Source organism: Mastacembelus armatus, chromosome 2, assembly GCF_900324485.2.
Source record: "Mastacembelus armatus chromosome 2, fMasArm1.2, whole genome shotgun sequence".
NCBI classification, from domain to species: Eukaryota; Metazoa; Chordata; class Actinopteri; order Synbranchiformes; family Mastacembelidae; genus Mastacembelus; species Mastacembelus armatus.
Window position 1 is genome coordinate 6057909 of NC_046634.1, and position 13885 is coordinate 6071793.

Sequence of the window (13885 nt, forward strand, 5' to 3'; positions counted from 1 at the left end):
GCTTTTTGGTTGTTTGCTGCTTCACAGAACCTGTTCTAACCTGTTTGTGCATAGTGGGACTGGCTTGGAATTCACTTTTTGTCCCTACTAAGAGGTGACAGTATACTTTAAAATCCCTTTTAATGATGCCATATGGTGCATATCAGATGCCTCTGATCTGATATGGCGTCACAGTCCTGTTTTCTGACTGGTAAAGGTTGTGAACGTATGTGTTTAATTGGATTATAGGCAGCTACACAAGTCAGCATTGTGTGTATTTCCTCAGCAGTATGTGACTTCAAGCCTGGAGGCAGTTTTTTTGCTGCCTTTAGCAAATATTTGAAATATTCAACTCCATCTACTGCTGTTTTAACCACTTGGAAAGTAAAAACAATCTGGTATGATAGGTCTAAGTAGTATTTGCAGCTACACATACATGTAGAAGTTTAAATTAAACAGAATTAATCAATACGACTGTCTATTGCCTTAATGTCATCTCACAGATCTTCCTTCTTTCATATGTTTTGATTACCTAGATTATTATATTTCATTTTATTTATTGTACAGCTATTTTTTGGGAAAGGCTGTGGCCTGAAATTTCAGCAGCTGCAACTTTTTATCCTGTGTACTCCTGTGTACTCTCACATTTCCTCAGATTTTGTTTTCTGGTTTAAGAAAAGGTCAAACATATTAAAACTGTTTATGACTCTATGACTCAGGTTTCAACACCAACGCTGTTTCAAGCCAGCCCTGTGTAAAAAGCATTTCTGGTCACGGTAGTATAACATAAAAATTATGTTGCAATACAGTCAATATGAAATAAAAAAGTATTATAAAAAAGTCAAACAACACAGAATGTGTAGAATGTCATTGTCTTTGATTAAAAACACTTTATACATTGTGATAATTTTGTTCATTCACTCCAGTAGCTCTTTGTTGATCATTTTCAAGAGAATATAGACATTTATTATGAAATCTTTTATTTTGCATGACTACATGAATTGTTGCCCTCTCCCCCACAAGCAGTCTTTGTTAAAACCAGGACAACGTCCAGATATTCAACATAAAGCCCATGTCCAGAGTCCAACAGCAAACATGTGGCCTTACTTTTTCATTCCCCCAAAACTTCTGCATCTTCTGAGTCAGACTTGGGCTTAGCCAGATTGGCTCTGACTCGAGCTTGGTCCACGGCATCCAACAGGTTTTTGGAGTCAAGTGCAAGTGTGTGAGCAGCTGCCAACATCTGCCGCTGACACTCCTCCTTCAGCGACGTTATAGAGTTCTGCTGGGCCAGTCGCATTTTATTGATCAGCTCTCCTAAATCCTTGTTTAGCAATTTCTTAGTGCCCTCGATCTGAGGCAGAGAGGAAATCACATGATACATTGTCGTCAGATTTCAGTTTCTCAGAGATTTCATGTACCTAAATAATCCATTATTTTTTATTGATCTCTAATTATATATAATTATATATAAGCATTTATAATGTATAATGATGAGGCTTTACAATGGGCTGTTGACTGTATGAGAGTAGATGAAAAAATGAAGCATACCTCTGTGGTGATGGAGCTGTGCAGTAAGGGCAGGATCTCATCGACACTTTGAATCAGGCCACGGAGAGTGACACCCACTGCCTGAAGACAGGACAGACAGGACAGACAGGCCCGGACAGGTGGAGAGTAGAAGGTTGGTTTAGACCAGTAATGAAAAAGGAAAGAACGAAAAGAAAAGAAGAAATGAACTAACACGGATAATTTGAAATTTAAGCCAATGGTAAATTGATAGAGTGGTGCATTTACTATAAAAAACCCTCATTTGTCATTTCTGATCAGCTCTTAGTCATAGCTGTAGTCTTGGTCACATGTTCCTACAAGATTTGTCCATCTTCACATCAAAAAGCAAAACTGAATGAGCATGTTGCAATTAAATTTACAGAAGAGCTTCATGCTCCCTAGAAAGTAAAGCTTTTACTTTTTTGACTAGTCCATGGTCCTTCCTCTAGTGTCACAAACAAATAAACAAATACTGCACACAAACAAGTAGCCTGGAAAATAAAAATACCAGTGTTTTAAATTTTAATCTTAGTAACATACACACACAAAACACATATACATATGGTAATGGATCTACCTTGACAGCGCTGTGATACTCAGAGGTGGGCAGTGTGCTGACATCATTCTTCAGCTGGACCACCTGTTTCACCATCGCCATGACGTTGGTGTAAACCTGGTCATCTGATCGGTCCAGCTCAGCTGTGGGGCGAGGCTGCGACACAAACAACACTGCTTCATTTTTCCGTGACCAAATGTAAAAAATAGCTTTATATTTGTTCTAAAAATGCCAGCTGTGCAAAAAAAATTTTTAAAAATCACAAAATTTCAAGTCATATATACAGATGTTCCCAAGAAAGGAATCAAATCTAATCACAGTGTCTAAAAAAATTATAGTAGAGGTGTTTTTTTTAACCTGTGTGACTGTAGGAGGCATTGGGGGCTTGTCTGGAGGACCTGACACATACACACAGAAAAACCAGCATATGTCCACATTTTCTGCACATATATTTGACATTCTGTAGACTCCTAATGTGACAATAAGAGGTTTTACATATTACAGAACTTCAGAAACATTGTGTGTTTTCTAGCTTAGACATTATGAATAAAAGAAGTTGGAAAAATGAAAGGCTAAATAGACTCACCACTGTCTGAACTTTCATTAATAGACTGCAAGTAAAAGAGAAGAAAATGTGAATTTGAACAGGTTTGATTTGCCTTCAGGTTTTAACTTCGGGTCAGGCTCTTAATGTAGATTCCCTTTCCAGTAGTGGAGATGTTGAAGAAATGTTGATCACTGGTGCTGACAAGGATTTTAATATGAAGTTTTTTATTCTTTACTGTGATTATATGGAGAGGAATCTACTGTGTGAATATATAATGTCTCATGTAGATTGACAACATATTACCACTATTACACTGATGATTTTTAGCATAAATCATAAATTTTTAGCATTTTTAGATTTTGAAATGAGACGAATATTGACAACCAAACCAGAGTAAACTGGCTCAGACTAGAGTGAAAGAAAATACAGAACATTGCTATTGCTGTTTCTGTACCCTCGTAGTCATAAAGTTCTCAAAAGTTTATATGGGACTCAAACTTGCACAAGAGGAAATAAAAAAGATACTGTACCTTGGTGTGCACAACAGGATCCTACACAAAAACACAAACAGACTTCAGTGAATGCAGAAATGATTGTTTGCATAATATAGGTGACATGACAGATTCAGTAAGATACGTAGAATCCCTTTATTGCGTGTTATTAAAGCCCATTAAGCCTGTAAAGAGATTTCAATTCACAGCATTTAGTGAGACATGTCATGTGCTTGCCAAAGATCTTGTCTCATCAGCTTGTCTCTTCCATCATTTCATCAGACTCCTAAGGTCACAAACTACTTCTTGTTTTGGGCAGTGACAGTCACCTGCCAGGAATGTGTGTGTGATGTCTCACCAGTTGTTTCTCCTCCTGCTCCAGCCACATTTTATCCATCGCCATCTCTCTTCTTTGTCTCTCTAGAGTGTTCTCAACTCTTGCTTTCTCTTTTTCCCACAATGGTCTGCTATCTGTGTCTGGTTGCTGCCCACACACACACACACACACACACACACACACACACACACACACACACACACACACACACACACACACACACACATATATGAAATGTTGCTATTTTCAAGCGGGACAGATTGCACTTAACACAGCTGCTGCTTTAGAATAAGAAGTAAAACTTTTGCATTGAAAAAACTTTGGTTATAATCAAGAAATTGATGGCTAAAATGCACTTGGTCACATTGGTCAGTTTACTTCCACATTGTTGCTTAATCAACCATCTGTACACCCTGATCTGAAAAGCTAAGCAGAAGCTGACTTTGCAGAACATGACTCAACAACAAATTGCCCGCTCATGCATGTAGAGTGCTCATTGTATTGTGTGTTCAAACATCATACTGATATAAAAAAGTCACAGTTTAATTTTCAGTATAATGTTTGATTTTAAACCACATTTGCAGACTTTATTCAGTATCTCCCTGTAGCAAAGCGACATATGGCTGCAGGGGATTGAAGTATCTCAGTCAATTACTTTAAAACACAAAGCACATACAGTTGAATGCAATCTACAGTATAGTTGTGTATATCTCATTCTATGCATGTGTGATGGACACCTGTATTCGTGCGGCCCGAGAAAGGGTGTTGCCTTGAGTTCTGGATGGCTGATTAGAGACAAAGAAAGACATAATTTATTAAAGGGCTGTCAGGTGAAAAAATGCAGAATCATCAGTTCTTAGCCAATTTTTTTGTGTTTTCATCTGTAAGCATCACCATCTTTAAAATTTAGAGCAGTGGTAAATGTAAAATTAGCTGCCATGGCTCAAACCTAAAGAAAGACTCTCTAGAAAAAATGTATTTTCACTTCTGCAAATAGTTCTACATTTAGCTCTGGTGTTGATTTGTGACGACAACAAAGATTACTGTGACACAACACAGCTGGGCCTTAACTGACTGTAGCTACAGTAAGACTTTACACAATGTGTGTCATACTTTGGGCGGTGGTGCTGTGTGACTGAAGTCAAATATTGATGCTTTGGAGTTTGATCTGTCTCTCCCCTCTTTCACCTCCTGCTCCAGCTCCATCCTGTGGATGTCACTATCAAACACACAAACACTTAGTGTGTGTAATGGTGTCATACTGGCAAATGTATGATGGAAACTAACAGCTGCAAAAATATATCTTGAATTCATACCTAATTGCTTAAAGGTAAACCTCTGACCTATTATAACACAATTAATTGGATCTGATTGTATTTTAATTATTCTCCATTGTGACCCAGACTGGTTTGGTTTTGGCACACTGAGCCTATTTTGCATTTGCAAGGTTGAAAGAGTATATTGAAATTTCAGAAATATGTATTCAACAACAGTAGCCTGGTTACAAGGATATTCCTAATGACAGTAAAGAAAATCCTGCTCACTTTTAAAACCACAGCTTCACTAACAAAATGCTTTGTTTTTAATTTGGGGAATTGTGATTGCGGTATTATTTAATACAAAAGTCCACACATGGATTAAGACATGGGAAAAAAAAAAAAGCCAAAGTGAGGACTGTGGGTAACTGGGTGTAACGGCAATTTACCTGAGGGAACACACAAGCTGGCTGAAGCTGGGTCGGGCTTGTGGCTCGAAGGTCCAGCAGCGGGTGAGTAAGGAGTAGATGATGGGTGGGCAGAGCTGTGGTATGGGGAGTCGAACTCCTGACTCCAGCTGGCTGATGACTTGCCCATTTTCCAACCAGAAGAACGGCTGCTGGGCTGACGAGAAGATCTCCCACACACACACACCTGATTGAACACATGTTCTGAGTCTCTGTTGTTTTCTCTCCCTTCATTTACATATGGACTTTGGGGTGTGGCACCAAAGTAAACAAAGACCCCCACTATCACTACAAACTGAATTATTTCTTATGCTTAACCGGAAAAACATGACAATAAAGTGCATTTAAAAAAAAAAGATGGACATGTGCATGTAGACAAGTGTATTTCTCACCAAACATCCAGACATCGCTGGCTGTGGTGAAGCGTCTGAAGTTGATGGATTCAGGTGCCATCCATTTGATAGGTAATCGAGAAATAGAGGCTGCACACAGAAGAGAAATGTTGAGAGGGACTGCTTGTGTGTCTGCACTGCTCTGCACAGCAATTCTCTCCAGTGTTCACTGTAGGTATTTGTGGTTACCTTTATAATACTCTTGTTCATCAATGTAGCGTGACAGGCCAAAGTCACCGAGCTTGACACATTCAGGGGACGCCACCAAGACATTTCTCACAGCTATATCTCTACAGTGCACACACAGGAGATAAACCAGAGTAAAAAAACAGTATACCCTAAAATAAAACATGATACATATAATTAGATCAAAATTGATTATTTCAGTACATATTTGCAGAAACAACGTATAACATGTTCATCCAAGGCCTGTGATGAAAAGGCAAAGTGATGGCAATGTTTTAATCATCATTTTGTTGTTTTTATGTGTTTTGTGGGGAAATGTGACACAATTACACAAGATTGTGTTACCTGTGCACCATGTTGAGTCCTTCCAGGTAAGCCAATGCTTTGCAGATTTGTAGACAGTACAGGGTTAAGGTTGCAATGGTTAGGGTGTACTTCTGCTCTACCAGATACTTTCCCAACTGTCACAGGAAAAAAGGTGATGAACTTTGACAAGATGTCTCATGTAGCTAAAGATGCTGTGAGCGTTAAACTGACCTGAGTATTTACTTCATACAGTAATTTATCTATTTACTTATTTTAGATCAGTTTTGTAGTTCAGAACCTGTTCAAACATAGAGATACAAAGAAAAAAAACACACACCTCTCCGTGTTCATAAAGCTCCATGACGATCCAAACAGGATCAACTTCAGTAACTCCAATTAGACGCACAATGTGAGGGTGATCCAGATTTTTCATTAAGCCTGCAACAGACAAAGCAAACCATCTTCCTTCAGTAACATGTCACATTTTTAGAAATTATTCACGTCAAGACATTGATGATTTTTACTTTATGTTTGCATGTCTTTCTGGACAGCATCCAGTGCCTTGATGAGTCCACAAAACTACTATCAGGATTAGCAAGAATTATTGATTGCCTTTCACATTCTCAGCTAGCTCTGGAAAAAAATACAATCTACTAGGTGCTGCACACATCAGTTTCACTTTTTCATAAAGCCACAACCAGCCAACAGGAAGTCAACTACAGCAATGTTCTGACTGATGAAACACACACAACCTCAAAATGTTCCAAACTCTTTAACCGTTGTATTGTGTTCAGGTCTGTGGGACCTGTTTTCTAACAAAAGCATCTAATTGATTGTTGAACATTTAAACTTTGTTTGATTGTGTTAAACTATGGTATTTAAAACCCAAAACTGCAGCGGGTCCACGAGACGCATGAGCACTGGCTTAATAACAAAAATATGAACCTCACGTAAAGGTTAATTTAATTTAAAATGACCTGATTTCAGTTGACTTGAGTCTATCAATATTAAAGCAATACCACAGAGATCTCCGCTGTAAAATGATCATTGCAACAGCCACATACTCACCAGCCTCACTAAGAAACTTCTCCTTGACATCAGCTGAACAGTCCTTGCATGTTTTGACAGCCACGCGGATTCTTTCTCCTGTCTACAAACACACACAGGTACAGATTACTCTACATCCACCAGGTTATTATCTCCATTTTCACAATAAAATAATTTGGGTAGTATATTTTCAGCACACAAGCCGACCAAAATGACCATTAGATTTAGAGTGAACTGAGCTGATACTAGGATGACAGATTAACTTACTGGGCTTTTATAAACTCCATCATGAACCTCTCCAAAGAATCCCTCACCCAGGATCCGACCCACAACAACGTCATCTCTTGAAATCCTGTACTTTTCTGGACATTAAGAAACAAGGTCAATAACTTTTCGCTACCAGTGACCTGGATACAAATATTTGATGCGAAACCCAGAATTATCTTAAATGATTTATTGCTTATGTGTAGTTAACTATGGGCTTTATTTTTTATAAGTCAGTGAAACATTACTCACCACCTGAGTCCCCTGTACCTTCTGGTATTTCAGCATAAATATCAGAATCTGAAGAGAAATGTTGAAAGTGTGGGTTTAACACAATGTGGGCTGTGCATTTCTACAAAAAAGGCTTCCAAAAATCAAAAATCAAGGCTGTTGTTCATTAATGTATGTAAATTATTGCTCAGTAGGGTGCAAATAATTTAGTGTAATCAGAGTGGGTTCAGAGATAAAAAATCAGTCATTCTGGGCTTTAAACAAAACCAAAATCACCACTTTACCCTTAATATACCTGCTAAATTTGTAAATCAGTTGTTACACTTACTAAAACCGATACCTGGACTGCTGGGGCCACCACTGAAAGAGAGAGAGAGAGAGAGAGAGAGAGAGAGAGAGAGAGAGAAAGAGAGAGAGAGAGAGAGAAAGAGAACATGTTTGTTTAAAAATTCTTCTTTAAAAATGTCAGTGACATTTCAACAAATCATCCTGAACAGCAATGTTTCAAACATCTCTGAGCCTCTGATCAAGGTGAGAGATAAAGCATGCAAAAATACCACAAAGCAAAGGAGGAAGAAGGCGTGAAAATATAACAACACTAATTCATTTTGTGCTTCTACCACTACAGGGGCAAAAATATCAGCATGTGTCATCTGTAATATCACTTTCCAACATGATTCATCACACTCACCATTTTGGGATATCAGGCAGTTTCATTCTTGTGGCTTTTCCTGTAAGAACCAGATATTTGTTTTAACTCTAGTTATTAAGTAAGAAAATTCACTTTAAATTTTATACCTGGTTGTACATTGGTGCATTTGGAACAGTTTACATTTTAATCACATTAATATTTGTGACATTTAGATGGAAGCTCATTCTTTTTCATGAAGTTATGGGGTTGAAACCAGTTAATTGAAGTGAAATATTTTCATTATTTTTACCTTTGCTTGGCCTGACAATAAGGGAGCTCTGAGAGCTGCCAAGCAGTCGACAGTAGCCATCAATCATGTCGGCCATGTTCTCGGCTACAGCCAGGGAGGAGGTGTTCACTGACAGTGGCTGGAGGATTGAACATTGAAGACGTTTAGTCTACTTGTTGAGCTTTGCAACTTAGTCACAACTGATTCTTGTAAAAGTACTGAAGGCATATTTCTGTGTATGGAATAACCAGCATAACCAGAACTTATTCCTGCTCTTTATTCTTTTGGGAAATTCAGTGTTACCTGTTTGGCTCCCTCTATGTGCACAGTGAGCAGAGCCCGACCATCACTCTCTGCAGAAAAAGCAATGCTGCGCACCTGAGAGAACGAGGCCAGACAGATGGGCTGCGAAGGATTTGAAATAAAGCAGGAATAAATAATTAAAATCTATAACAAAGCTATCTTTCCACAATATTACATACGAAACAAATACAAAAGCCAACATCAGGAAGTATTCAACAAAAGCTGAGAAAAAGAGAGTTTAGCTCACATTTGAGTTCTCAGTTTGTTGACTGATGCCTTCAGGGCTGATAACCAAGTCTATTGTTACACTCCAACCATGCTATAGACACAGGAAACAGACAAATATATATATATTTACAAAAACAGGTATAATTCAAAATATTAAGATATCAAATATCTAAAATATCACCTAAGTATACATGCACAATAATTATGTACAGATAAACACATAGATGTATGCCTAACCAGAGAAAGAGACTTTTATTTTATTATACTATCCAGTATGTTTCATAAAATTATGACATTACACAATCGGGAAGTCTGCCAAGCCAGTAAAAGCAAAGAAGAAGAACAAGTAGTAGAAGAAGAAGAAGAAAAGGTGAATCTTATGGCGGGCCTAAAAAAAAAAACGTAGCTGAATGTTGATATTCACGTATAGTTCAGATTTCCGTTGATATTGTGACTTAGAAAATGTTTAGTTATAGTTTAATGAAGTGAAAATTAGTTAACTAACGTAGGGTAGCTCGCTCTCTTATCGGCTAACGTTAGCTCCCTGAGCTAGCACACCTGCCAGGTGAGGAGCTTAATTATTTTAGTTACAGTGGAGATAAAATAGACGTAGCATACAACAGTACATAGGATTGTAACACAAACTACATTAATCAGAAATGTAGCTTAACTCCACAGTGCTAATTTGTATAAGCAGCATAATGTTACTATAAACTGACATAACATAACATAGATATTTGCCATATAGTTAGTTAAACTTATTAACAACCCGTTCAAAAGCAAACCCTTTAATCCAGTGTAACACAACATTAACATTGCAGTAGTTAGCTGCTTTGACCCCATTCATTTTCTCATATTTTCTTATGTAACTGATAATATTTATTATTCATTGTAATATTGTTATTGTGTTGTAATTGACTTACAAGTATCTTGATTATATGTAACTTGTTAATGTGAATTTCAATTTTGTCTGCAGTGCCATAATTTAGATTAGTTAAAGATTTTTTAAAAATCCAACAAACCACAGTCATATTGTTCAGTTTGTCTCATCTCTGCTTCTCTTATTCTGATAGAATTGGTCTTAATGGTAAATTTATAGTATTCTCAATTTGGGTCTTATGTTTTCCTTTATGTTGACAGCACAGAGAACTGGAGAGAGAGAGCAGCAAAAACAGAGAACAACAACCAGGTGAGTAAGCGGACAGGTAGGCAAGCCAACATAGTGATGATGCCAAAGTAACCTTGATTGTGCCCACATTCATCCATAGTATTGGGATTACTTTTGCAATCACCATATTACATTTTTTATCTTAAAAACGCATCTTTTTTAATAACAATAGCGCATTTTTGTTGTTAACTAAACTAAATATATAATATATATTAATATCTTAACTGTCATTCAGTTAGGTTTAATAGATTAATTAATCAATAAATTCCATAAATTCCATAATTCCAGTATGAGGGGGACAGATTTTACTGAACAGTCTATAAGATCTGTATTGAGACCAACCTCAGTATGTCTTAAAGGTCAGAGGTGGAAGTCATTTGCATTGTCAGCAGATGTGAAAAGTGAAACACTCACCACTAGCTGACAGGCAAAGCTCTCTTGTGTGTAACTGTAGCACTGAGCCAGAGTGGTGAAGAACTTTGCCATGCACTGGTCTTGCTTCAGAGTGGAGTAGCCCTGGAAAGTCTGCTGGATAAGTCGACGCAACTGCTTGGGCTGACACATGTTGAATACAAACAGGAACCATTGAAAAGTCTAAAAAGTTGTCAATTTTACTAGATTATGTAATGTCACTGTGATGATTAATATTGGTTTAGCCAGAAGAAGTAACATTCAAACCAGGCAAATGCCTGTAAAGCAGTTGCTTTGGCTACCTACCTTCATGCTGTCAATCAGCTCTTTGGGAAAGAACAGGTCCAGACCCACATCCTTCCTAATGGAGGAAAGTCAGACCACCATCATAAAACAAACTGTCATCTTTAAAAATGTGCAGACCCAGGTATGTTAACTACACAAATGTGAGGTCTTGGATTCAAACTAACTTCTTTCAGCAAGGTAACATTTCTATTCAGTGTTTCAGCCCTTTGGTTTGAAACTCTCTGATAAATGTGATGCTGCAGGGGTGCTCATCTGTATTTTAGTGTAATGGTTAGATAGCTAATCAGGGCACTGCAGGGCTAGTTGGTTCTCTCTTTTTTGAGAATCGATTGAGATAGAAATTAGATATAAGGTTAGAGTGAAACATAAAACAACTCAAATATTATTTGTCATGTGCATGTACTACATAGGCACAAAAGTGTAGAAAATGAAAATTGTCATTAGCCTAAATGGAGGCAAAAGTGTACAATAAAGGGACTCAACTTACTCTAATAGTTCAAAGTTGGATTTTTTCTCGAGTCCATTTGCATTCATGTCTTTGCAGAATCGCCTGTAAACGCAGTGAATACTCAATAACATTTCACACATTTCTGAACCAACAGATGTGAAAATTTTATATTTTTTATGAATCTTTGCTGTGATGTGTTATTAGATCTTCTGCAGTGAAAGTTGGAATTTTTTGGGGAATGTGCTTGAGGCAAAAGTTACCTAATTTCCAGACAACCCAGTTGTAGAGCCATTCCATCACTGACCTTTGATGCAAACTGTTGCATATAATCACTTCGTACCTGTGGATAAACACTCCATTAACTGAAGGCACTGTAGTTATTTACCTTTACTGTTAAACCTAATACTGCTTGTAAAACACATCCTAATCCTATAACTGTCATTAGATAAGAGAGAGTTATTAAAACAAACACGCACTGACACTGATGCATGACTGACCTGCTGGTAAAAGTAGAGCATAGTGGTGTTGTCATCTTTGAATTTCTCCATGAAGTCTGAAGGGATGTATCTGATCCTCAGATCATATCTGGACAAACGTGCATCACACTTAGCTTTTACAAGTAATGGACTTTTATTCAGGAGATGACACACCTGACATGCCTTTCAGTTAGATATATTCAGCTGGATATAGGATTTCTAATCCTGTACCAAAAAGATATTAGGACTGTTTGCTCCAGAACAAGCCATACTAAAATGAAAATAAATAAACTGTCACCTAGTTTATAAAATACAAACAAAGATGAGGTAGAGTTACTGACCGCCACTCTGCCTCTAGGTGCTGTTGTTCATAGCGCTGAGTAAGTTCAGACACTGTCAGGTCCGGATGCAGCCAGTGTATCTCTGAGGACTTGAGGTGTTTCAGGAGGAGGGCGTAGCAGAGGTTGTGTTTTATATCTGGACCCACACAGCCACTGGACAACACCACATTGATGATACTCTGGGACAGAAATAAAAATACATTAATTTCTCTGGAGTTTTGGCTTTCATAACTTTCAAAAGCAGTTAGTGCTCACTTTCAGTGTGCATCAAAACATGCTGGCTTCTTTATTGTGTTGTAGAAGTATACAGTGCTAGCAAGCATAGCAGAATACAGAACAGAAGTATGGTTGTAGAAGACAATGAAGCATGTACAGAGTACAGATGAGCATGGTGAACTATAGACAAGTATACCAACGTACAGTAGAATGCAGTTGAGTATAGTACAATAGAGTTAAGGAGAGTAGAAAATAATGGAAAACACTAGTATTATATAACAACACAGGATACTATGTAGAACAACACAAAAGGATACAGCAAAGTTCAGTATAGTTGAGCACAGCAGAGTACAGTTTTGTAGGGGCAAGGACAATAATGTTAAGAAGAGAGCAGATAGAGTACAATGAAGTACAGTGGAGTGCAGTAGAATAGAGAACATTTACATGTAGAGAAGATCAAATTACAGTAGATGAGATGATTTAAATAAGTACAGCAGTTCACAATAGAATAGAGCTGGTAGTAGAATGCAGTAGAATTGTGTATAGTAATTTAAATGGAGTACAGTAAAATCAAATAGATTTGAAGTGTGTACAATAGAATAGAGTTAGTAGTAAAGTAGAGTAACAGGCAGGAGAGTAATGAGTAGGGTACAGCTGAGTATACCCTGACAGTCCAGTCCTCCTCACAGCGGACCAGTTTGAAGTTCTTGCCCAGGTTGGAGCTGTTGCTTAGGAAACACACTTTAATGATCTTCACTGAGATGTTGTCCCTGGCGACAGTTACCGTGGAAGACAAATCCGAGGAATCTGACTGGCTGGTGGGAGACATGCTCCTCCAGGACAAGGTTTGGGAGTCTCCCGACATCACACACACTCAACACGCACACAGCCAAGACACACACAGCGTGTATGTTACTGCACATACAGTTCTGTCATGCCAACACATGCATAGCACTTTCCGTCTCTTCCTTCTCTGTCACACACATACAGTCACATAAAACACATGAAGGGATTCATAGACACTGGAGACAGACAGGGATTGGACACATAGATTACATCATGGATTTGAAAAACATTCATATGGAAGCAAATGATTCAACTTCTGCTGCGAGCCCTCCTGTACTCACCAGTCTCTGCACAAACTCGTAGTCCCAACACGATAAATGTACTTGGTCAGTTAAGCCAATGCCAGAGCCAGACTTCATTCGTGTTACTTTGTTACCTGTAAATTTGTTTCTTTGGTCTTCTTTGTCAGATTAAAGGACCAGACTTACTTCAAGCTCCGTCCTGAAGAAGAACACATCAGTAAGTGAAAGAGGAAATGGTAGTTACAGGCAAATGAGGAAGTTGAAAAGCTAACACAGGACTGACAGCAGATGAAACTGCTCCGTCACCCAATGGCACAGGCCAGCACCGAACTTCCACCCACTTAACCACACTTTGCAAAGGGCTCAGAAA

At 38.0% G+C, this 13885-nt stretch overlaps 1 protein-coding gene across 4 annotated transcripts; it reads right to left on the reverse strand.

Annotated features, from left to right (window-relative positions):
- Window positions 1–837: 837 nt before the first annotated feature.
- Window positions 838–13759, reverse strand: LOC113127262 (protein-tyrosine kinase 2-beta-like). 4 transcript variants are annotated; one of them, XM_026301683.2, is made up of 30 exons: window positions 13555–13759; window positions 13092–13400; window positions 12212–12390; window positions 11892–11979; window positions 11655–11734; window positions 11434–11496; window positions 10947–11001; window positions 10644–10784; window positions 9081–9152; window positions 8834–8935; window positions 8552–8669; window positions 8302–8341; window positions 7939–7970; window positions 7632–7679; window positions 7383–7477; window positions 7137–7218; window positions 6406–6506; window positions 6108–6223; window positions 5766–5866; window positions 5577–5666; window positions 5167–5371; window positions 4575–4680; window positions 4199–4246; window positions 3483–3608; window positions 3164–3184; window positions 2673–2697; window positions 2444–2484; window positions 2108–2242; window positions 1531–1611; window positions 838–1333 (listed from the first exon to the last, which is right to left on the reverse strand). In XM_026301683.2, the coding sequence occupies exons 2-30, from the start codon at window positions 13290–13292 to the stop codon at window positions 1091–1093; spliced, it is 2835 nt and encodes a 944-aa protein (XP_026157468.1). In that variant the 5' UTR covers window positions 13293–13400; window positions 13555–13759; the 3' UTR covers window positions 838–1090. The 4 variants fall into 4 exon arrangements, with proteins under 4 accessions (XP_026157468.1, XP_026157466.1, XP_026157467.1 ...); XM_026301681.2 differs by having other exon boundaries at window positions 13092–13449; XM_026301682.1 differs by lacking the exon at window positions 13555–13759 and having other exon boundaries at window positions 13092–13548.
- Window positions 13760–13885: the final 126 nt, after the last annotated feature.